The following is a 25,645-nucleotide window of genomic DNA, read 5'->3' as shown; positions in this document are numbered from 1 at the left end:
TTAACAAAAGTCTGCAGGAGCTCTGTGGGTGTAAGAAATGGTCAATGATAGAGGGGCTGGTGAACACTTTTAATCATCAGGAGTCAATCTCAAGCCATTCTAACTGCATTAAACTGGGTTTAAAATGTTTTGGATTTATTAGCATATTTTATACAATAAGGTGATAAATTCTAATGTTGAATTAGAAGTTTAGTTTGATACAAAGAATAACTTTCAAAGAGTAGGGACTTGCATGGATTATGAAGCCAAATACTTCAGCAGAAATGCAGATAATTTGATAAAAGAGAAATAGTCTAGATTTATTTATGTAAATACTTCAGTCCAACCAACCCCCTCTACTTAAAAATCTGCATTTCTTATTACATCCTTGATTTAAAATAGAAAGTTAAACAGTGTCCCAGCATGGTACAAAAGTCATTTTGAAGCCTTACCTGGCCAGTGTCCCGCTGACACGGTGCCCGAGCCCTCTCACCTCAGAGAGGGGCAGAGAAAGCTTTGCTGTTGTTACTGCTCCTTCTTCATGGCTTGGTGAGATCCCCAGTCTGCTCTTGCTTTCACTTTCCCTCACTGTTGCTTGGAAATAGAGTGACCAAGAGCCTCCTTTAAGGACTGTTCCAGGGACTGACTCATTTTAGCACTGAAAGGCCCATGTCCCTGGACACCGCTCAGTCTGGGACAAATCGAGACAGTTGGTTGCCCCAGTAATTGATGACCTTCTCACTAATTTATATTAGATGAACGTGATGTGATTAATTATGGGTCTGTGCTAGGTGAGGCCACATCCCTGCTTTGCTGTAGATCTTATGTGAGCAAATGAGTGAAATGATAAAAGTTCTGGAACTGGGGTGAAATAATTGCCCAAACAAACAAATAAACAAAAGACAGGTAATACACCTTAGTATGTCAGTCACCAGGTGACCCTGGTCAGGAGAGCTAAATGAGAGAATTCTAGGAGGGCCTAGGAATTTTCAGAAAGAACGAGTTTTAAGTCTAAAGTATTTTGCTTTAGTTTGGGCCTAGGACAAGATGGATTCTTGGACAGGTTTGTGAAGTCCCAGAAGTTGAGTCACGAAGCTTGGGGAAAAGGAAGCCAATGAATGTGATTTTAAAATACTTCATCATGAGGGTAGAGTCCATGGATAGCATTGTGGCTCATATTTCTTTACCTTCTGTCCCCCCCTAACTTAAAACCAGTTGCCATTGCTTTTTGGCAGATTTTCCCCCCAGATTTTATATTCATGTACTGATATGGTATCAATTGCTAAAGGTATATGCTATCTTGGATTCTGTCTTGATTAAAACTGAAGTTGAAAATGGAGACCAGTTTTAACCAACATTTTAAAACTTTGGAAAAAGCCTTTAACAAGCTGTTAATACAAGTTTCCTGAGAATATAAGACTGTTTCAGTTTTGCTGTCAGAAGTCAAGGAGATTAAAGTGTCCACAGTTGGGCCCAAATTTGAAATGAGAGGTAGTAACATATGTCTGGAGACCTGATGGCTATAGAGGAATCAGAGTTTCAGAACCTTAAGAAAAAACGAGACCAAGGAAGACGGAATTAGGATGCTTATAATATAGCCATCCCTCTCACTGAAACATTTTATAGAGCTGATTTACTTGAAATCAATGGAGAATTCTGTTTCTTTCTAACAAAAGCATAGTTACCTTCCACTCAATCAGCCACTTGCCCCATGAGTACCCTCCCTACTCTATCAGGTAAGAAGCAGTGGATTCAGCAGATGATAGTAGAATTTCCATTTCTAAGTGGCAGACATTGCCAAACTGGGGATCCACCTGTATTTATTGACGCTCTCATCCATTCATAGCTCTCATTTTAGCCGCTGCAGGGATGGTCTAAGGTACCATTTTATTGTGCCCTGATACTGCAATAGTCTCCTAACTGGTCTTCCTGCTTTCATTTTTTTCCACCTCCAAGTTCACTGTGTCATATCAGCCATATAGATCTTTGAAAAAATAGAGCCTATCAATTTATCCCATGCTGCACTCCTGGGGTTAAACTCCTCTAATGAGCTCCTGTCACACAATATAAAATAACTGAATTCCCTATTACAGTTTATAAAGGACATTAACTAGCCACTGCCTACCTCTCTTACTTCATCTTACTTACAAAACTCCAACCACATTGCTTTTCTTTGTGTTTCTCCAATATGTGAAGCTGATACTAATAGAAAGTTGCAGTGACTGGGAATGTTTCCTCTTCTAGCTCTTGGAATGGCTGCCTTCTTTCTGTTAGTCAACTAGTCAGTCATTCTCTGGGATATTACCATGTTTTATTTTTTTTTTAAATTTTGGTGAGGAGGTAATTTTGTTTATTTATTTTTAATGGCGGTACTAGGGATTGAACCTAAGACCTCGTGCATGCTAAGCACACACTCTACCACTGAGCTATACCCTCCCCCCCATATTACCATATTTTAAATCTCTGCAAACCACCTTCTAATATGGACAGTATTATGTATTTTTGTCTGTTTCTCTTCTCAACCAGACTACAGACTTCATGGAAACTGGGGCTTGTCATCATGTTCTGTGCATTAACTCTAGGTCCTAGAACTGTGCCTAGCACAGAGTAGGTACACAATAAATCTTTGTTAAAGTGATAAGTTTCTAACTTCAAAGAGATTGCAAATCTGGTTGTTTGTCAAAGATAATGTAAATGAAAAGTGAAATACACAGGCAACCAAGAGAATTGCTGAAAGACAATACAGGATTAAGTACTATATGTGATTAAGTACTACATGAACTTTTTATTATGATAAAAAGCACTGATTTAATTCAAATGAAAAGGAGGAGGTAACACTTTATATTGCCCTCAGTCATTGGTGTGTATATCAGTAAGATTGTTAGGTTTCCACAAGCCGAAGGCAAAAGTCTCAGGCAGAGGTGGTGGGAAGGGGGAGAGAGGAGGGAGTGGGTGCAGAATGAGTAAGCAGAGAATTTGAATGCATGCAAACTTTGGTGAGGGTGGCCTAGCTTGCTCCAGGATGAATTCTTACTATCTGGAGCTTGAGATGAACAAAAGTGGGATGAAATATTTTGAGGCACAACTCTCCATTCCTGAAGAGTTCTCTCCCCAGCTCCCCACCCCGACTTCCCCATTTCCCCCACCCCACCGTTTCTAGGCTTGGTGAGCTGAACTACGAAGTAGGTTTATAATAAAAGAGGAAGTTGCCTTCCTTAGGTAAGGGTGCAGCAAGTCGGCTTGCGGTAGTGACGGGGCAGAGGTGGGGCAGAGTGAGGGGGCCATCACATCCATTGAGATTGCTAGACTTCTAGTCTCCCAGCCACACAGAGGGCTGCTCTGCACAGCTGCTGAAATAGGCCGGGCCTGCAGGATACATGGATCGGCTCAATTTCTAGAGGACATTTGTTTTTCTAAACGACTTCTCTTTCCAAAACTGGCAAGCCGTTAGTCATCTTCAGCTCGGCACGAACCCAGAAGTGTGCGTGTGTGGCTCGCCGGGTTCGCATCAGGCCCCGCCCTCGGCCTCCGGGACGCACTGACACCGCGGGGACCTGGCCAGATCCCTTCTGGCCTGGTGAGAGTAGCTTCTCCTGAGCCACTAGCCCCGGGGCCAGCTCAGCCTCCTCCCCTAAACGGGACCGCCCGGCTGCGCTGTGCCAGTGCGGAGTGCAAGGAAGAAAGTTTGGAGTGTCAAGGGGAGTTAGCCGCCGGAGGAAGGGAACCGGAAGACAGGGGTCTCCGCTCCAAGTTTGCGCGGCAGTGGCCGCGTCCCGGGGGTGCCTGTCCCGCGGCGCACTGCAGCTGCCGGCATTGAGCCCCCCTGGCGGACTGGAACTCCCGGCCCCGGTCCCAGGCGGGCGACCAGAGCTGGGGAGGAACTTCTCTTGCGAGCTGTCGCCGTGGGCTCTCATTGTCTGCAGGAACTCTCCGGAATCGGGAGGGGGAGGTCTGGATCTCTCTTCCACTGGGATTCGTCAAGAGTTCCGGCGGCAGCTGCGGCGGTTGCAGTCTCCCTTTGTCCTCCTAGGACCTCCCTCCCTCCCCCTCTCCCTCCCTCTGTCAGTTAGTGGGTCCCGCTGACCTAGAAGCGGGCGCCCTAGCTGCTGGCAGTCCCCCTTCCCAGGGTGCGTCCCTGGGAACTCGTACCACAGTAGCGTCCCCACCGAGTCGAGCCGAGGGGGCTGCGAGCAGGAAGGAGTCACAGGCCCTTGGCTGCATGATGGTGGCGGGGTTGCCCCCGGCCCGCAGTCCCGGGAGCTGGTTGGTCCCCGGGCTGTGGCTGCTAGCTCTCAGCGGTCCTGGGGGGCTGACGAGCGCCCAGGAGCAACCCTCCTGCCGAGGAGCCTTTGATCTCTACTTCGTCCTGGACAAGTGAGTGTGGGAGGGAGTTCCAGGGTCTTCTGGTGAGAGTGACACTGGGTGGTGAGCTGTGGCTGGGGAGGGTGAGATGTGTGTGCGACCTGGGCAGAAAGATTGGAAACCGGTGATGGGTGGGTGCCCTGTTGATACCTCTGTCCGAAAGGCAAGCGCTTTCGGATCTGTGCGGGCTGGGGGTGGGGTAGGGGTGACAGGAGAAGGCCTGAACTGCTAGGCTCTCTGGGGAGATGAGTAGTCACTGCTTGCCAGTCTTGGGACTTCTTGGGAAACGAGATTGCTGCCACTTGGGGTAGCCTTCTGCGTCCCTGGAATCCAGACAAGACTCTCGGCTTTCTCTGTTGTGACCCCCTCATGATGGCTAAAGTTTGCCTGGTTTTGTCCTGATCACAGCACTTTCATTGTCACTAGGCAAAATCCAAGGTTAACATGCCCAGTGTGGTTTGCATTTCCTGCCAAGGAAGGCTGTATTTACTTTGAAGAGCTGGGATCCTACTCCAAACAACTAGCAGGCCGGTGATCCCTGAAGATGGTTTGACCTCTTTGATTCTTGTAACAACTAAGTTTCAGCTACTGATATTTACCTTGGGTGAAGAAGAGGTCAGGTTACCCCATGTAAATATGTTTCTAATCAGTTCAATTTTTTTTTCAGGTCTGGGAGTGTGGCAAATAACTGGATTGAAATTTACAATTTTGTCCAGCAACTTACAGAGAGATTTGTGAGGTATTTCTTCACTTTCCTTTTCTAAGCAGGGGAGTTTGAAGTGGAGGGAAGTAAATCAAAGGGTAGGGAGGGTATCCTCTTTTGGACACCTTTTGCAGAGAAAGCCTTTACTGCAATGTTGATTTTTAAGTGCCTCAAGACCTTATCACACACATGCTGTTATTAGGACAGCCCTTCAGTTGTTGAGGGCCTATTTCATCTGGATCCCAGAAACTTGGCTCTGGCTCTGGGGAAGTATCTTCAAATACTATTCCAAATGTCTTTTCCTTTCTGAATTTTCATGTTTTGAATTTCAGTTATGCTTTCTCATAATTTATCACATTAAACATTTATGCTAATAGTATCCATAATATATTTTTCTTTCCACACAATTCTTAGCATTGTAGAGGTCCTCATTTAAAAAAAAAAAGTGTTGGTAAACTTCAAAAGAACATGTGTTAATAACCCACTACCAGAAAAGACACTTGTGTGTGTGTTTAAAGAAATGACTTGTGTTTACACAATGTGTGGGTGTGTGGCTGGTTTAAAATTTAACTGTTCTATATATGCAATAAGCCTTACTAGGAAAGATTGGTTTCCTATAAAAAGCACAACTGCTATAAAATCCAGCTTACTCTCTTATTTAGAGGTAACTAAGAATTAGTGGCATCCCTATTTAAAAATACCCCTAGGACACCAGGCTTTTGAGGCCTGGTGAAGGCTTTTGAAGGCCTCCTCCCTTCCTTTTTTTTTTTAAGAAAAAAAAAATGTAATGAGCAAATTCAAGTTTATCAGAATAATGGAAAGGACATGAAAAGGAGCTGTATCATTAAATATTGCTTCTTTCAGTCTTGTTAGCCCAAATGTTTTCTGTAAAACAGGCTTGGATGATCAAAACATTTTGAAAGTCATGTTGCAAGTAACTTCAAACAATCTGTAGAGGCCTAGGCAATCCTTGCTTTCAGTTATTGGCAGCAGTAAGCTTATCCCTATAAAAATGTATGCTTGTCCATGTTCAATCATCAGTCGCCTGCTTAAGAAGCCAAGTATAACACTCATTTCTGGACAGGGTCTGAGGTAGAGTTGTCTAGGAAAGAAAAAATGAACAAGGCTCTGTATCCTTAAATATCAAAGGCAGAAGAGACAGTTGTTTATAAATTTTCTCATTTAATCCAATAGTGTGCAGTGTCCCACAGATTTCCATTGAAAGCAATGGGTCACTGCAGTACATTTTTAAGAAATGGGGCTCTTATTTTGTTGGGTTTGCAAGTTGGAATTCTCTAATGCACAGTTCTCTGGCTTGACTTTAGTTGCTGGTTACTAACTAATGATACATTATAGGAAGTGAATAAAGGGTGACTACCCAACAGGATGACTTTTCAAATATGTATAATACTTTGAGATCATTCTGATCTTCAGCCGATAGATCTTAGTCTCAGATTTTCAGTTTCAGATCTTAGTAAGAGTTGCATAGAGTGTCTTAGAAACAAGAACCATTCTGTGAGATTAATGCCTAAAGCTTAAAAGACGTAGCTATCCAGGGCAATTGTTGCCAATTGAAAATGTGATGTTCAAGGCTTGGAAAACTGAAAATGCGTATCAAAACGTGATTTGTTCAGCAGGAACAGGCTCACAGACATAGAAAACAAACTAATTCTTAACCGGGCAAGGGGTCGGGGAAGGGAGGATGGGTGGAGAGATAAATTAGGAGTTTGGGATTTGCAGGTACTAACTGCTACATATAAAATAGATAACAGGGTTCTGCTGTATAGCACAGGGAACTATATTCAGTATCTTATAATAGCTTATGGTGAAAAGGAATATGAAATATATAGATATATATAACCAAATCACTATGCTGAACACCAGAAATTAACACAACATTGTAAAATGATTACACTTCAATATAAAAAAAAATAAGTGAAATGAGATAAACTGCAGTAAATTCATAGCACAAAAAATGTCTTTTGTTCATCTCTTTCACTTTGTCCATGACACTCTTTAGTTTTCTTACTTCAGAATAACTTGTAGGAACTCCTCTCACCGTTGTGGCAATTTAATCAAATGGGCTGTTCTCGAGCCCTAAATAGCACTAATGATAATCACTCTGAAGGGACTGGCCTCCTTGCAGGACATGAGGTAGAACTCCAAAGGAAGAAGTACTTCCTAGAAACGAATATTGCATTGACCTAGAATTTATCTTTCCAGGTAGTCTCTCCCTAAATGATCCAATGGGTCAGGGAGGAGTGCTTGAGGACTGAGAAGCACTGACTAAATCCAAAATGACAAATGCAGTAGTGCTGAGCAGACTTGGTGTATCCACTTAGGGAGTTCCATTTAAAAGAAGCCTGGACTATTCAGTGAGACTGATTTTAATTGAGACTCCCTAGCTATACATCTGTATGGTATCAAAATATCTTTTAAAAATGCTTTAACTGCCTCTTTTCTTATTTTACAGCCCTCAAATGAGATTATCTTTCATTGTGTTTTCTTCTCAAGCGACCATTATTTTGCCATTAACTGGAGACAGGTTAGTGCATTATCATTTCACTGCAAGCTTTTAGTAGAGACTAATCTGGAAGGAATGATTGATATTTCGAAGTGGTGCTTCAGGTCTCTCAGTGGAATCAAGCAAATGCACAAACAATTTAGTTCTCTTCGCTAATAGAGGGGAAAGGAGGTATGAGTAATATAAAAGAGCCGATAATCTGAAAATCAATATCATTCATATTGGCTGTGCAATGTGCAGTGAAACCCAGATCCCTGCCTTAGTTGTGTGTATTTACTGCTTCCCAACTTCCCCCCTCTCTGGTACTATAAGTTGTTCTCCATTTTCTTGTTTAGATGTAATATATTAATCAACTAGGAATTTGAAGAACATTAGGGAGGAGAAAGACACGGACCTATTTGGATATATTACTGGATTGAGCAGACATCCTGTATCTCCAGTCTTACTCTGAGGTCCACTGATGTTGAATATGTTTACCTTTATAAAAGAACTTGCTTTCAAGTACACAGACACACATACATACACACACATATATATAAATTCAAATTTATATATAAATTTTTTTTCCCAAATCAATGTTACAGTGTTTCATATGACCATTTCTATGGCCTTTGAATCCATCATTGTGACAAGTTAGAAGTGGTCATTGACATATTTTGAAGAATAGTTGCTTTCCATAGTGGGAAGGGAGATAATTCTGCTTCATATTTGTATTTACTTCAGTTAGTACAAAGTATGCAAGATAGTTTTTGCTCAATTCTTGTTGAATAAATGAATGGGTTAATAACATTTGGAAATCAAATTTCTCCAAACTGTAAGTTTAGCAAGAGAGATTGTTGTACTTTGTTTTGCATAATATGTGGATTTCTGAAAAGTTATGTGTATATGGGTTTTTTTAAATAATGTTTTTCTTTAAAAATGTCAAGAAAGCATAATATTTAAAGGGACTCAGGCAGATAACTTATATATAATTCACAGAATTGACATAGCAAATCAATCAAACTTCTGATTTTTTTGTGCTTTAAGTTTTACTTTTCCTGGATAGGACATCTCTCTGCAGGTGAGCAGTCCAGCTTACAACCTCAGTCATCTCACTGACACTTCCTTTCATACTTTCCTCTGGGCATCTGGGTCTCATCGAGGGCCAGAGCAATAGTAGTCCCTAACAACCCGCATATAGCAGCTTTCTATATCCACTTACATAACAGTCCTTGCCTTCTTGAAAAGAAGTTATCTCCATTGCCCAGCTTAATTTCCAAAGATACAGCTTTTGATCCAGTCTCTCCATTAGGAGAAAAAAAGAACCGTTTTAACATTTATGGAGTGCATACAAAGAGAAAAGCATTTCGAGTAATACCAGATGCATAGTGGACTCAGCAATTGTCACCTGCATACACTGTGTCCGGTTTTCTGTTAGGTACTTTACATGTGGGTTCTCCAGCACTTTGATGAAGGGTAGTCACTGGTCGACAAGGCTGGCATTCTGTGGACGTGCGCGGACAGGGTTTAAATGGTTAATCACAATTAGAGATTCTTCCCTTAGCACTGACTCTATCTAACAGGGAAGAAGTTGGAATGGGATAAAGAGGCTTCCATTTCAAGAGGCAGCATAATATTGCAGCTAAAAGCTGCTGAACCAATTTACAAGCGGAATGGTTATGGACAAGTTACTTAACCTCTTCGTGCCTCCTTTTTTTCCACTTATGTAATGATGATGACGATGATGATAGCAATACCTTCCTCATAAGGTTGTTGTAAGAACTGAAGTCAGTGAATGTGGAGAATGTAGGAAGAGTCTGGCATATATGTAATTCAAGAGATGAAGGCTTTGTTGTTATTACCTGCAGCTAGGGAATATGTAGTGTTTTAATGAGCAGGGAGGAATTATGCTTCTATAAAGGGATTATTGTCTTGTTAGAAAGGATTTATAATATTCCAGGACGAATTTTAGTAATGCACTTTCAACTTGTTTTATATATAGTTGGCTCCCTTGTCTCTTTTTAAATAGAAATAAGTTCAGTTTTAGTAAATTGCACTATTTGTGGCTTATTGAATTAGTTTGGGGTGTCAGAAAGTACACTAAGAAGGGCTGGGTCAGAGTTCCAGTTTTGCTACTTATCGATTTAGAGACTTGGGATAAATCATCAATGCAATGTGTCAGTTTTTATGTCTATAAACTGCAGACATAATCTACCATGTTTTCTTAAAAGAGTTGTGAAGATCAAAAATAAGACAATGCATAGAAAAGTATTTTGTGTATCACAGAAAAGTCTCCACTAAAGGATATTATTTCCTGACCCTAGTTGTTCTTTTACTAGTTTTATTTAATTAAATTAGTAACTTTTCAAATTTCTATGGTCCTCTGTATTTGGATATAAGGTCACTTTCCATCTGTTACACACTTTCAAGTGTGTGGAAGCCATTTGCATATTTAGATGCAAGATCACTAAACAAATGTTTTCACAGCTATTGAGGATCCTTCTTTCAAAGCCTAGAAAGGGGAATTCTATGTATGAACTTTCTTGATGTCGTATGTCACACTCACAGATGTGAGCAAAGGAAATGCAAAGGTCAAATACAGCAGGTTTCACAATTTTCTTTCTCTTGCTCATAACTCTTCAGCACCTTGGTAAATATGAGAAGTGCCTCCTTCATGTTTCTCAGAGTGTTGCTAAATATTTTCAGTAGATATGAAGAAAGATTGGAAGGCAGTGTAGAACCACCTCTTCTGTTAGGGTTTCAGCAGGAAGTACTGGTCAGTACTACGTAGATGCATGAATAGAATAATAAACATGGCAAGAAATGATCAGCTATACATGTTATATACTCATGATTTTAAAACTTTATTATTTTGTTATTTTAATTTGAAACACTCTCTTCTTCTCTTGCCCCCGTGAGTTTTATCCTTCGTGTATCTGTTAGTCCATCCACCTCCCTACCTACCTGCTTTGCCTACCCTATACACAGTGTATTGTTCATTGTGGGCCCTGGGGGTAACACAGGGATGAATAATCTCTCATGTGTGTGAGAGTAGGGGGTGTACACATACATGTGAACAGCTCAGAGCTCTATATAGGATCAGGTATGGAAAAGTGCCAAGTGTTGGTACAATATGGAAATATCCAGCCTCTCAATATTAGACAATTTAAATCAGGACTAATTTTAAAGGATATTTTTAGGTATTATGCTGTATAATTGGGGATAGTGAATTATGCTTAGTTCTGTTCAATATAATCTTAATGGCATAAAAGTGATTTAATTAAAAACATTTAGTGAACAATTATTATGTGCTAGATATTATGCAAAATGTTTTCCAGTCATTACTTCACTTAACCCTCATATCAACTCCATGTAATAAATACTGTTATTTCAACTTTACAAATGAGGAAACTGAAGCTAAGAAAGGTAATGTAGTTTATCAAAGGACACAGTTAGTAAGTGGTGAGTGTATTAGCCAGAATGGTCTCTTAAAGTGTAAAGCAGATGATGCCACTCTCACACTTAGGACAATCTAATGGCTTAGCATAGAAGACACACGCTTCCCATTGGCCTTAAAGCTCTACCTGATTGCTCACCCAGTCCTCTCCTACAATATCGTGTGCCACAGTCTCGCCCCCGGCCTTCTTTCCATTCCCACAACAGGCCAAGCTTGTTTCCACTTCAGGAGTTTTGCTCTTTCTCTGCCCCAGATCTTCCCCTGACTGGCTCAGTCTTGTCACTGAGGCCTCATGCCATGCACCACGTCCTCTGAGAGGCCCCACTTGTCCATCAAGCCTACAGGAACTCTGCCCCATCCTCCCAGTAATGGCTCACAATACTCTTATTTGGTTATCACTTTCTGAAATTGTTTAATTAATTAATTGGTTTATTTTATCTCTGTAACCCTAGTGCAGACTGCATGAGAGCAGAGGGGTCTTCTTTGTCTTATTCACCCATGTATCTAATACCTAGAACAGAGCTTGGCACACAATAGATACTCAGTGAGTATTTGTTAACGAATGATTGAGTTGGTCTGACTCTAGAACCTGAGTTATTAACTTCTATCATGTACTTTCTCTCCTTGAGAAATAAGTGATGACTTACATTTGTTGATTTTCTCATTCCTATTGTTACAGATCAGTTATAAACATTTTCAGCTCTCTTTTCAATACCTTTGTCCCCAAATTGAAAAAGTCATAATTATTTGACCTGAAAATAATAATCAATTACTTAGGAAAAAAATATTTCTTAGGCAAATTTGTAGGAATTTAAAGAGAAGTCAATTGATTAAATTTACATTGAAAAGTATAAATAATATACACATTTCTCTTATTTGAAAGGATTTCTCCTAATTCTTTTAAATCTGAATTAAAATTTATTTGTGATAAAACAGTTTTTTATAAGAATTGTTAATCTGTAAAGTAGTTCATTCATTTTGCATGGAAACTTTCAGTATCTAAAAGTTTTGAAGGTTCCTATCAGCAATTCTACTGTTTAGGACTACATCCTACTAATATACTAGCACCACTGGGCAAAGATAAGTCTGTGCAAAATTAAACACGGCAGCATTGTTCATAATAATGAAAATTGTATTAAATTTAAATGCTCATTATTAAATCAGAGTGTATTCATAGAGTGAGATGCTATACAGTCATGAAAAGAATTGGAAAATCCACATATGTCATGAAAAATTATCTAATATACTAATTGAGAAAAGCAAGTTTCAGAACATTCTGTTAAGGGTGATAAATAAAAATGGTGAAAACATTTTAACTGTTTTTATGGTGTGTGTGTGAGAATAAATGCATGGAAAAAGGTCTGGAAGATGGGCAACAAATTGCTAATAACAATATGGTCTTAGCAGGGAGATTCAAGGTGGGGAGAGCCTTCCTGGTTTTCCATACCTCTGGGTTGTTCAGTTTTATTTCAACAATAATGTATTATTTGTAAAAGAAAAAAATTAAACAAATGTTGAAATTAAAAAGAAATGTTACTGACTTCTTTTGTAGCCAGAGATAACTATCTTGCAATAAGAATGGAATTACAGGGCTAAAAAGAGTAGAAAGTAGAGCATATCCAGCTGTTACCTTGGAGGGTCCTACACGCTCCTTGTTAAGTGAAAGCGCCAGGACTGGGCCTTGGGTCGGAGGGACATAGCAGCTGTATACAAGCCGTGTGACTCTGGACAAGTCACTTCCTCTCTTGCTGCCCAGTCTCCATGTGTGTTAAAAGGAGCTAATCATGCCCACCAGATTGCAGGGTAGGGATGGTTACATGCATATAGTGATGCGTAGGCCTAACTGATGACAGCGTGGGAAGGAGGCTGCGGTTGAAATGGGATTTGGGGTGGACCCCATCATCACCATTTTCATCATTGCGTGCCAGAACTCTAACAGAAATTTAGAGAAGTTGAGTGACTTTGCCCAAAGTGACTCAGCTGAGGAGTTAGAGCCAGGATTCAGGCCCAGTTCTGACTCCTGTGCGTGAGCACTTAACCGCTGCACTGCCTCTGGCTCGCTGTTCCTCTTCTCCAGTTTTCACAATTAGTCAGAATTTGTCATTCTTCAAAGACACCCTCTAAGTGTATTCTGTTCTCTTACAGACCAGTGACATGGTGAGAGGCACTGACTCTAGTTACTGTTGTTGTTTTTGTTTTTATTTTGATTCTATTAGGGAAGTAATTACTCCTGTTTAGAAGACTCAGCTTTGGCTACACATTGTGCTAATCCTGAGAAGTCTGGGCATGGCAGCAACTCAGATTCTAGCTGTGGATATGTGAATAGTTACTTCAGTGAAGTCCCACATCTGCTTTATGAGTATGTTCTAGAAAATTAAATACATTGTCACTGATGCCTGGGAGACAGACCTGGCCCACTGAAGTGGCAAAACACGAAGGTCACTTCCTCCTCGCACTGACTGGGAAAATGGTGTAAAAATATACAAAACGCAGTAGATACGAACTTGAGGCGTTAGCTGTGTACCACACTTTGCTAGGTGTAGACTAAATTGGAGAAAACCTTTCCTCAAAACCCAGATCATGCGGAGCATTTTGTAGGCAGATATTTTTGAACCATTTGTTACTTTGGATTCACTGGTCTGGGTTCTGGACCACAGAGACCTTGGCATATATTGGTCTTAGAGTGGCATGTTAAAGAAACCATAAGCAAGTTTTTATATGAAGTACAAGTTATTGAGATAATAGAGTGTATTAGCAGTGTTTGTGTCTGGAAAATCATCTTTCCCTCTTTTGAAACCTTTAAAAAATTTTTAAGTTGAGGAACTTGTATGGAACATTTTTTTTTCAATTTGTCTTTCATGCAGTATGTTGTGCATAGCAGTATATAATAGCACAATTAAATAGATAGCTAGGCTGGGTATATTTGAATGCATGAACAGATTTTCCTTTATATAATTTTTTTCTAATTTTGTCAGACTGATTAATATTGTGATTTGTTAATGGAAGGAGACAATAAAAGTAGTAGATGAAGTTCATTGAGCACATACTATGTGTATCAGACATTTTGCTAAATGCTTTATATATGTAATTGCTCAGGTAAAGTACAATGCTAAGTGGATTATAAATCATTAGTAATTTTGTACAGACATCAATAACATCCTGAGAACATTGTTTTGTTTCATATTCTACTCACTTTACTAAGTTTTATCTTCTAAAATAAACATTTAATGATGTTATGTAACTGGCTAATCATTATAAAATTCTTGTGTACTCCTGCATTTTGTTTACAGTTTTTTTATTGCAAGAACTAATGTCCCTGGCTAACGATCTCTTGAGAATAAAGAACAGAACTGACCTATGATGTAAATACCTGTAACATTTATTCTTATGCCGTTACCTAAATTGGCATGTGGTAGCATAGACAAACGAAGCTTTTTGCTTTTGTGGTAGACTGTTATTCTGCAGCCTCCAATGAAGCACCAACTACATAGATACCCATGTATATTACATACATGTGTATATAATTATATAAATGTAATATGTATAATATATATATCATATATGTATGTAAAATCAATATTTTTTTAGACATATAATTTTAAAAATCTGGGCTGGGCCATGGCTTTCTTTAACCAGTAGAATGCAGCAGACATAACCATTAAACTGAGCCTCCGATTACAATTTGCTCACTGCCCTTCCAGGCTTTATTATGAGTCTCCTCAAGGTCCTACTCCTTTAGCTCCTACCCTAGTCCCGATGCCTATTTTGGTTATCTATTTCTGCATCATTAATTACCCCCAAATTAGGGGTATAAATAGAATGTATTGTTTCTCACAATACTGTGCTTTGAACGGGCAGCTCTTAGGCTTCCTGGGTTGTCAACCAGGAAGCTGGGATGGCTAGAAGAGTTGAAATGACCTCACTCACACGGTTGGCAAGTTGGGGCTGGTGTTGGTGCTGGCCCCAGCTAGTGTCTTGGGGCTCAGCTGGGACTGTTGACCAGAGTCTTTGTTCTCCTCTGTGTGGCTCTTGCACATGGCTGGGTTGGGCTTCCCCCCCCTAACTGTGATCTCAGGTAGTCTAAGTTTTTATGTGGCAGCTAGCTCCCAAGGGCACAAAGAGGAAACTCCCTTGCCTTTTTAAGGTTTAGACCTGCAACTGGCACAGTGATCGTGAAAAACACCCCCAAACTTAGTGTTTCAAACAGCAAGTTTGTTGTCGCTCATGATTCTGTGGGCCAGTGGCTCGGCTCGGGGCTTTCTCTGCCCCACTTGATGTCACCTGGTGCTGTAGTCACAGCGGCTGGCCGTAGATCCTGGGGCTCAGCTAGAGCTGTTTAGTGGAATAACTTGGTTCTCCTCCGTGTGATCTCTGCACGGGGCACAGGCTTCTCACAGCATGATGACTGGGTTCTGAGAGAGCACGCCAAGAGCAAGAATTGTAAGAGTAAGGAAGCAAAGTCTCCAGTTCTCTTAGGGGTTGAACTCATATCTAAGAACATTATTTCTGCCTGATTCTATTGCCACACAGTAATTCAAGGGGATAGGGGATAAATTCTGTCTCTTGATGGGAGAGGGGCACATAGAGAGTGGGAAGGAATTGACAGAGGCCATATTTAGAGATTATCTACCATAGTTTATATGAAAGGAATAATGAAATCCCAAAGATGAATTTCAGAAATAAACACACCAGCTTAGAGGGAAAAAAAACTTGTATATAACCAAAGTAACAAATTAGACTGGTAATTCTGGCAATATTCTTCAGATTCTCATGTAACCCATAACCCATATCAGTAAATTTTGAATAAGTATCCTTTACTTTTATTATTTATTTTTAGCCTCTCCCTCTCATCCCTCTAATTCATTTGTATAAATTAAAACTATTTCTTTATTAACAACATTTATACATTTGCTTTTACTTTTATTATTTTAACATTACCATTATTTCCTTGAGTTAGGTTGGAATAGATCTTGATACATTTCCTTTACCTCCATGATTTTGAATAGTGTTATTGTATTCAAACTCTCAAGGACTTAAGAACAATATGTAGAAATACTTTGCTAGTACAATATGAGAGTCAAAATTTCATTTATTAGAAATGACTACAGTTTTCCTAAAATATATATATTTTTAATTGGGGCACTACTCATATCCTTTCTCCTGTCTCTCTCCTTTAATATCCTCTAATTTGTCTTCTGTCCAGGCACTCACTACCTTCTGAATTCTCAGTGCTGCCAAATAACATTATATTATAAACATCATAGTAGGCACCTAATAAATATTTGTAGAGTGAGTGAGTCCAAACTCCACTGGAACAGGCATTCTTATTTACTTTTATGACTATAGAAACCGAGCTCCAGGAAACCGCCCAAGTGCTGGTGGTTACACAGTTTAACAGTTGCAGAGTCAAAGTCTCGGTTCATCTTTTATTTGCTCCAACCCCTGAGTCTTCCTACCTTATCCTCTGTCTTTCCATGTAATTCCTTTCTAGGGCCTTCTCCTCACCAAAGCTTCAGTATAACACTTTCTTTCCTCTTTTCTCTTTCCCTTTCTCTCCTCCTTTCTGGTCTCTGTATCAAAATTTTTCAACCCTCAATTTGCCGAGTGAGCTCTCTTTGGAATCAAGAAGAAAGTAAACTGGGTGAACAAAATCCTACTAACGGGGGAATGACCAGTACCAGCGGTAACAACGACAGTAGCGACAGCTAACTCAGTGCTTGTTATGTGCCGTCTTGTCCACACAGTGGGCCATGGGGTAGGTATTTTCATCCTTGTTTTGTAGATGAGAAAATGAGATAGGGCTTGAAATTAATTTATGTTCTCTCTGACGATAAGCCGTACCATCCCAGAAACTGTATTTTACAGTTTAAAAGATTATCCTAGTCACCCTAAAAACCCTTTCGATAGAAAAATTGACAAATTAGGTGAGGAAGAGAGCATTCCAACCACGTGCAAGGTCTGTAAATTAGACTTGATTAGAGGTTTTTAGTTCTGGCTGCACATTAGAATATCCTGGGGAATTTCCAAAAAGTTCCCTGACCCATTGCACACCAAGTAAATTAGAATCTCTTCAGTTAGAGTCCAGAAGAACTTTTCTTTTTTTTTTTTTAAGCCCCTCAGGTGGTTCCAGTGTGCGGCCAAGGTGGAGTACTACACAGCATCTGCAGAGATGTGTGTGAGAGTAGCCAGGGGCTAAGCGTGAGTCGTTCTCCTGTCACCGCGTAGGATCACGGTATTCACAAGCAGGGGGTGCTCAGCAGATGTGTGTAGGTAATCTACACACATCCAGACTGATTGAAATATGGGAAGAGCTTTGAAATCTGGAAAGTTAGGATGAAAAGTTTAAGTACTGTACAGATGTATAAATGTACATCCTTAGTCACAAGCAGAAAGTACTTAAAATAATGCCTTAATTATGCTAGTTGGGCAAGTCAGAATTTGCTGCTAACCATTTTTCATGCCATTGTTTATAAAATGTATCTTTATCTTAGCTATGACATCATGCGCACCTTCCATGATCCCAAATGTCCTACGGATGGAGAAAAGCCATTGCTGTCGTGCCATGTATGGTAGTTGTAGTTGCCTTGTTTCCTGCCCTTCTCATCTCTTGTCTTCTTATCCTTCTTCTGCCCTTTTTCTTTCTTCCTTTCCCTACCCAGAAGAGATAATTGAGAGATACTAACAGAGCTGAAAGTATTCATTTCATAGATGAAAACAAAATGAGTCAGTGTGTTTTTGCCTCCTCCCCTGACCCCTTCATTCTGTCTTTTCAATCAATATAATTATAAAAACAAGAAGAAAGAGTTGATTATAGATTTTGGTTCCCTGGTGCTCAACAGCAACAACAACAGCAAAAGCAGACGTTTCATATCCCAGTTTATTTGTATAAATTCTGCCTCTTTTCCAGAAAGTATTTGAAGCTACACAGAATATAATAACATTACAGAAAATTATTAACATATAAAAAGAAAGGTTGAGCTCTTTGAAAAGAGAATGTAGCAGTGTGATCACCATATGAACTTATAGAATTTTCTGAATGAGTGAGAAATGTACTGTGGGGTTCCCGATTGTCAGGGCAAGAAAGAGTTTACAGAGTTGTAGCGAGCACAAGGAGGAAGTGTCTGGTGATTACTCAGGCGTGGCCAAGGAGCTTCTGCCTTGTGACCTCATAGGGGACTTTGTGTATCATGACAGCAGCATCCTTGACTACAGCTTCACAACAAATACCAAAGTAGTTCCAGGATTGCTCTGCCTTGTAGTTGAAGACATAACGTTAAAGCCAAACTCAGTAAAGCTGATCTTCTAAGATGTTGTTGGATTTGAGCTGATTTTTATAACAGAGACAATTTTTCCTCATTTATTTTCTATCATTTTACCCCATGAGTTATATGTTTAACCTACTACATAATTCTGTTTTCCTCTAGTTAACCATTTACTAACAGAGAAGTTTAGAACTTATTTTTAGTTGCTTGGGGCCCTTCAAAGGCCTGAGATCTGCCCTGTCTTGTTTTGGTTTCCATTTTTTCCCCCGAAGTGACCCTTGTTAATGGAGGAGAGGCTGATAGATTACGTAGTTACCTTGGAAAGTGAGCAACCAGGACTCACATGTGTTGATGTTAATGGTTATGGGCAAGGAACACTTTTCCTTCTATGACTGTGTCGCTTCAAAAGTAATGATGCATCAGAGCAATTTAGAATATTATGGTGGCAGGTATGGGCAGAAAAGAGGTGCTCTGTTCTTCCAGTGAGATAAGCTAGCAGAGCCCTACCCTCCCAAAGACTCTGAATCCCACATTTGGCCAGGCTTTCAGCTTAGAGTCTCCTGCTGGTGTTGTCTGGTCTTCAGAAGTAATGGTGAGCTGAATCTGAACTGAACTGAGAAGGCAATTTTTACCATGCAAAATCTGTTTATGTAAAGTTGAATTTCAGTTGTCTTTTTCATTTCTCTTTTGGCAGCAAACATTAATGCTTGAGGACACGCTGCCACTCATTTCTGGGAAGCATCAAATATTTGGTTTTTATCTACACTCAGACAGAATTAGTTTCAAGTCGTTTCTGTAGGTATTAAAACATAAATATTTAGATAAAACAAGTTTATAAATTATGTAATTTACTCCATCATCTGTGGAATGATGAATTTTTTTCCTATGGAGATTGAAAAATGTATTGAACACTTACTTTGTAAAAGGCCTTATCATCACTAATAAGTGCAAAGTTGGGGGTTACATTATAGATAATAGACATGGTGATAGGGCACCGTAAACTTTCAGTCTGGTTGAGAAGTGAAAATATTAAATTAAGTTAGTAAAATTATTTTAAAGTAGAATGTCATTGAGAAACAGAATTATTCGTTGTAGTAAAAGTTGAGTATGGATACGGTTGGGGCACCTTAGAAAAAAAGAGTAAACTGAAGTTAAAGTTAGGTTCAGAATAGGTAGATTTTATACCAAGTATTGAAAGGGAAAATCAACATGGATTGGTAGAGATGACTGAATTAGGAAGGAGGAAGATTAGGAACATATTTTGAAAGTTGTCTTGTGTTTCTTTCTGGCAACTTCTTGAGATGGAGAACTTGTCTGATAATCATTTTCATTACAATATTAAAATATAAGCATTATGTTACTTTTAAAATGTGAATGAGGCTCTGATTAATGACTCATTTATTTCAAGTATTTGAAACACAACTTCACAGCATGACAAAATAAATTTTTTGCTATATTTGACATTTGTTTTAATATGTGCATATATATGTGTGCATATACATATATATAAATTCTGTAATTTTGTGTGTGATCCCAGTACGTTTCTTGACGTTCAGATAATATATTTTTTATAATTAATCTTTCATCTCTCATCTTCAGTAGTGTGGGTGCTCTTCGTGTTTTATTTAAAACATTATACTTCAGTTTACCATTTCAAGACTTTTTTATTTAGAAAGGTATATTTTTACTTCTATTTAAAAACTAAAATTCTGAAAATAATATATTCAGATCTCTTTGTTCTGTTAAATTTAAAATTTTAGAAAGAAAATTTGAGTTTGTTTTAGATTGTTTTTGCAACATTGTTGTATTTATCTCAAGATTCTTGTGGTTTCTTTATTTTTAAAGGGGTCTCTAGAAACTGTATTTAAAAAACCTGAAAAATGAGTCTTTTACTTACACACACAAAATAACTCATAATATTGTAGTTATACTTCTTTAGACAAATTCCATTGAGATAACTAATTAGTGACGATGAAAAAGATTTTTTTATGGTTTTCCTTTATTTTGTCTCTCTCAAGAATCCATTATCATCCATCCATCCATCCAGTCATTTATTCTCCCATTTGTTCATCATATATGTATTAAGTATCTACAATATTCAAGAGAATGAGCTGGGGTTTGGATGGGTGAGAAAGTGCCATGAACGTGACTAGCTCATCAGAATTCTGACTCTGGTAGACAAAAGTAGGAAATATTCTTTTCCATAAGTATGGGTTCAGTAATGTGCTTTTAGGAATTTTCAGGTGACAAAGAAAATTTCCAGCTTCTAGGGAGGTGGGATGAGATGAGTGCTTCAGAAATATTTTTTCACTTAAGCTGACTCACTCAATCCTTGTTTGGTTTTTTTTTTTTTTTTTTTTTGGATGAAGGAAAATGTTTTACTCCTTAGCATTTAGTAAAACAAATATGATAGAAATCTGTTGTCATATCAAAATGCCTAGAATATGCCTGGATTTTTCAAGACATTTCATATTGTCAGTACTTTTATTTTTCGCAGTTCAAATACAGATATTACTAAATACTCCTTAACATGACAGAGAGTGTGAGGCGCTATCTGCCCTCAAAGCCCAAGTTTTTTCCTTTACTAAAGAAGCCTTACTTGCAAAACTGCCACTTTTTTGGAGAAGTGTTTATTGTGATCTTTGCTTGTTTTTCTTTTGCTTCATTTTTTAATATATTATTTTCAGGGGCAAAATCAGTGAAGGCTTGGACAATTTAAAACGTGTTAGTCCTGTGGGAGAGACATACATCCATGAAGGACTAAAGCTGGTAAGTTCTTTTACATTTATGAGTATAGGAGAGAATATTGTCTTACTCTGTAATGAAATAAATATACCCCTCTAGAAAAACTCAAAGACCCTATTACATGTTTATCTTAAAATTTAAAAAAAATGCTCTTAGTTGTTCTAGGAATGAGACTGACAGGAAACATTTACTGCAGTGATAAGAAAAGTTTTGATAGCATTTTGCCTTTTAAGGAAATTCCCCTTTTCTCTGCAGCTATATTCAGAGAACCACATTTTCTCTGTGATTATGGTCGACCAAGACTTAAAAGCCTGTATCATTTAAACCAAATAGTTACTGTTCTAGAATGTCAATATATGTATATTTCAAATTAAAATAGTTAACACAAAATACCCTGTTTTAAAAGCCAGTCCAATGTATTTTGACTTTGCTAGACTTACAAATTCAGCTTGGTGGAACATGCTGGTTATAAGTTTAGATTAACTTGTGAGTTGGACAATTATTCTTCCTTTTCAGGCAAATGAACAAATTGAGAAAGCGGGAGGCTTAAAGACCTCCAGTATTATAATTGCTCTGACAGATGGTAAGTTGGACGGTCTGGTGCCATCGTATGCAGAGAAGGAGGTGAGTGTTGAACTGAAACTGTTCTTTCCACCCCAGTGTGCTTTGCTGTATGTCTCTGCATGGATAGCCTGATCTTTGAATAATTCACCTCTCTGTCTCCCTCTCTCTGTCTCTCCCTCTATTAGGCAAAGATATCCAGGTCACTTGGGGCTAGAGTTTATTGTGTTGGTGTCCTTGACTTTGAACAAGCTCAGGTAAGTACAGCAGATCTGTGAATTTTAATCTCAGCCAAATAATTGTCTTGAGGAGAGCTTATCAGATTTTTTTTCACTGATGACTTATGATGACAGTAATCAGTAGTTATAGATTTCTCTATAAAAATGGCCAGATGTCTTGAGCTCTATGTTTATAGTGTTTGATTTCCTTACTGAAAACAAAACTCTAATTTTCTTGAGCATTTATTTGGTTTGAAGTAATTAACATAGGAAAAACTTTTGGATTAAAATAATAGGAATACTCCTCTTCTTTGACTCAACTGACAAGATTATCATGACAAGTCTTGTTTACGTGTTTTAGTTTGATTGAAAACTCTACTCTTAGGAGTGCAGGGATTTGGGAAGTCTGTGCACGTAGAAATCTTTAATAATTTTCCTTACAAAAACCAGTTTTTTTGATGAAGTTTCGAGGGCTTACACATTACAAATTTTTTTCCACTGACAATGTGATTTTACATTTAAATGCTTGGTTAAGTACACCTGAGATTCTTGAGTCTCGTGACATTTACAGCTAGTAGAACTCTGCTGTTTTGAAGTTGAAACTCAAGTAAAAGGACCCTGATCTCAGTGCATTTTGTTGTGATACACTTAGAGTAACACTAGTACCGTCACCTGCAATTCCTGACAGTGAAGTAATCCTCTGCTGTAATTTTTCAGATGCACATTAACTGAAACATAATGAAGTGTAAAAAGTATTTTATGTCTCAACCACCCCGTAATTAAATTTTTCTCCTTTTTCTAAAGCTCGAAAGAATTGCTGATTCCAAGGAACAAGTTTTCCCTGTCAAAGGTGGATTTCAAGCTCTTAAAGGAATAATTAATTCTGTGAGTATTTCTCCGCAGACAGGAGAGGCTCATAATTGTAGATATATTTTAAATGTAAAAAGTAATCTTGATATCCAGTTCAGTTGGTCATTATCTTGAACAAAGAGATTAAGAAGGAAGTTGGATGTTGCAAACGCAGGGAAATTCTAAAGATCTGGATCTTGTTTGTAAGTGAGATTTGGTATTAATTCTTGTAAATTGAGCTCTGTGAGCCTGGGTTTGTGATTTCAAGTTTAAGATTTTCATAAATAGTCCCAGAGCACCCTTTGAGCATGGAGTTCCTCACCGTCTTGATATCTTGAAAGTTTTATAGGCTTTATAGAAGTGTAAAATAAAATTTTGGATTGGAATGTGTGATTACTTCCTCCTCCAAATATGGTATGTCTTAGCTATCAGTCAGGCAACTGGAACCAGCGGCTGAGGATTTGACTGCTGTTGTTGTTCTTTCCATTTCAATGATTAATGGTTTCACTGGAGCTCGTAATACTTCTGTTTGGAATTCAGTTGAGCTGTCTCTGGTGATCATTAGAACCGGGGCCACCCTAAACGGGGTCTGGGGAAGTGGAGTGATGAAATGCAAAGCAAAGCTCCTAGGGCTTCACAGCTGAAGTTTATGTTTTGTTTTACTGCCTTTTGCTAGAAGCACTAGGAACGGTTGCTATTAAGTATTTATGATATTTTGGTAAACAACATTCTAAAATGGAAGTGAATAATATACATTCTCTAAGCCAAAGCTTTTCCTTTAATCTTTAGATATTTTTGAAGGAAAAAAAAAATCTCAGTTTTTTTCTGACATTTGGTTCTGGCATTTACAATTTTTTTTAAAGATCATGTTTTTTTCAGAAACTAGTGAGATTTATTGAATTTGTTTTTGGTAGCCTGTAGGCTTTTCTTCCGCCCATAATAAGTGGAGCTTTTTAGAGGAAACATACGATTTGGTTCTATCCCATATTAGTATGACTAGTGGACAGGCCAAGTGTAAGTGCAGAATGGAAAAGAGATTCAATTATTTTAGGAGTTTACATATGTGTTTAGTTTTAGGAAAAATTTTCAATGTAAAAAATAGTAAATACTTTTATGGCTAGATTCATGATATATAGTCTACAACTGTGATTGGCTTTAAAATATTAAAAAATGGATTGACAATGCAAATAGAAGTATCATTTGACCCTATAAATAAATCAGTGTATTGTATTTTAAATAGAATTTTACTATACTTGTGAATTTGCAATTATTTTTATAATTAATACTGGGGAGGAGAAAAGACCTCTGTGGGTTTTTCCCTTGGGAAATTTTTGAAAACTCTCTTTTTGTGGGTTATGACGACAGATTTCTCTTTCAAGGTACTAGTAGTTGACTATCAGAGGAGATAAAGTTGTTGTTTTATTAAATTCATTTGTTAAAGTTCATGGTTTAAATTTGTATTAGAGAAACTTCAGAATGGAATTTCTAACTACAGTGTTTCTTGCCTGAAGTTCTTGATGGACTTTAGCTCAAGTGAGTTATGTTGAAAGATTTAGCATGGAATTAGAGAGAGCTGGGTTATTTTAGCCACAAATTATGAATGAAGCCTCTTGAGTTTCCTCTGGAGGTGGCTGATGGGTATAGCTATCATCTCATTGTAATTAAACTTCAGCTATTTTGTCACAAATGGAGGAGTAAATGATCCTCAGGGAAGCCAGCCTCTGGGGAAGCCCTGGCAGTAACTTGGCAGAGGTGGCAGGTAGACAAACGGAGCCATTACAGTCAAAGCTGATCCCACTAATCGCTGAGATTTTTGTCAACATGATGCTAGTTTAGGATTTCTGCCCACTTTGTAGAAATTTAAGGCCATTCAAACACTTTAGCTCTCTTCAAGGCAGAGATTGCTCCACCTCTGATAATATACAAAAAGTATACTTCTGCCTCAAATTTGAATTACCCCTTATACTTACAAATTATATTTTAAAAATTTTATTTGATACTTAAAACAAATATAGCGTATCTATTTCAGGGTAAGGGCAGACAGAAGAGAATATCTCTCTGTTCTTTAGGGTTTACCAAACTAATGGATAAAATTGTACTGTGGAATGTATGTACACGAAACTAAGCAAATGGAAGAAAACAGAAAATTTAAGTCTTTCAAGATACTTGGTACTCCGAAGGCAAAAATATTTGCTAAATAGATTACAGATTTATTTTTCCTGATAGGAGTCATTTAAGTACATCTGGCCTTATTGTCAGTGCATTCATTTCCTTGAAGTTAATCTTTAATCGAGAAAAACTGATAATGTGATTTTCTTATTTCCGTTGTCCTTCCTCCCCTGCCCACCAAAATCCAGTGATGGTTCGGTCCCCTTGTTTTATAAGATAGCAAGTTTTGTTAAGACATGGTTTGTCTAGGCTCAGCTTCTTAATCAGCAAAGATTGGAATTTAATTTTGGAGCCTCTTTTTATCACAGTTAGAAACACTAAGTAGTCCTGTCTTTTACAGCTTCAAAAGCAAGGGACCTGAAAGGGCCTTTGTTATGAACATTTTGCTTGTTAACAGTTCAGTGCCTTTTCTAAAATTTATTTGATTCAGAAAATCACATTACTGTTCTATTTTAATTTGGAAGGAATGTATCATTTCAAAATTTTTAGATTTCTATCCAGGCAAACAGGATAAATAACATTTTTTTGTACTATTGGTTTAACCTCCACTCTTAATTAGCACATTTGATGGTTTAGAATTCATTATCATCATCATGTAGGTACTAGTGAAAACCTTTTCCTCTTTTCCCGTTATCTAATATATTCTTTCACTTACTCATTTATTGAGCTCTTACTATGCTTAGGGCATTGTGTTAAGCTTGAAAGAGAAGACTCAAATAAGACAAATTCTCTGTTATAAAGCAACTCGAAAATGACAATTTAAGGTTTGGAATATGGTTGGGGCCCTGCAAGAATTACAAAGTGTGGGAATTTGGGAAAGGGAAATTTCCGTGCGTC

At 38.4% G+C, this 25,645-nt stretch overlaps 1 protein-coding gene across 2 annotated transcripts in view; it reads left to right on the top strand.

Annotated features, from left to right (window-relative positions):
* The first annotated feature begins 3,321 nt into the window (after positions 1 to 3,321).
* ANTXR2 (ANTXR cell adhesion molecule 2) overlaps positions 3,322 to 25,645 on the top strand; it is a 134,129-nt gene continuing 111,805 nt past the window's right edge. The window contains exons 1-7 of one of the 2 annotated variants that reach the window (XM_074346010.1): positions 3,322 to 4,353; positions 5,009 to 5,080; positions 7,518 to 7,589; positions 20,954 to 21,035; positions 21,528 to 21,635; positions 21,761 to 21,829; positions 22,595 to 22,675. In XM_074346010.1, the coding sequence (XP_074202111.1) occupies positions 4,199 to 4,353; positions 5,009 to 5,080; positions 7,518 to 7,589; positions 20,954 to 21,035; positions 21,528 to 21,635; positions 21,761 to 21,829; positions 22,595 to 22,675 (639 nt within the window). In that variant the 5' untranslated portion in view covers positions 3,322 to 4,198. The remainder of the gene's footprint in view (positions 4,354 to 5,008; positions 5,081 to 7,517; positions 7,590 to 20,953; positions 21,036 to 21,527; positions 21,636 to 21,760; positions 21,830 to 22,594; positions 22,676 to 25,645) is intronic. The other variant, XM_074346004.1, reaches the window with a different exon arrangement.

Source organism: Camelus bactrianus, chromosome 2 (genome assembly GCF_048773025.1).
Source record: "Camelus bactrianus isolate YW-2024 breed Bactrian camel chromosome 2, ASM4877302v1, whole genome shotgun sequence".
NCBI classification, from domain to species: Eukaryota; Metazoa; Chordata; class Mammalia; order Artiodactyla; family Camelidae; genus Camelus; species Camelus bactrianus.
Note: the sequence above shows the minus strand (reverse complement) of the source record. Positions and strands in the feature narration are given on the sequence as shown.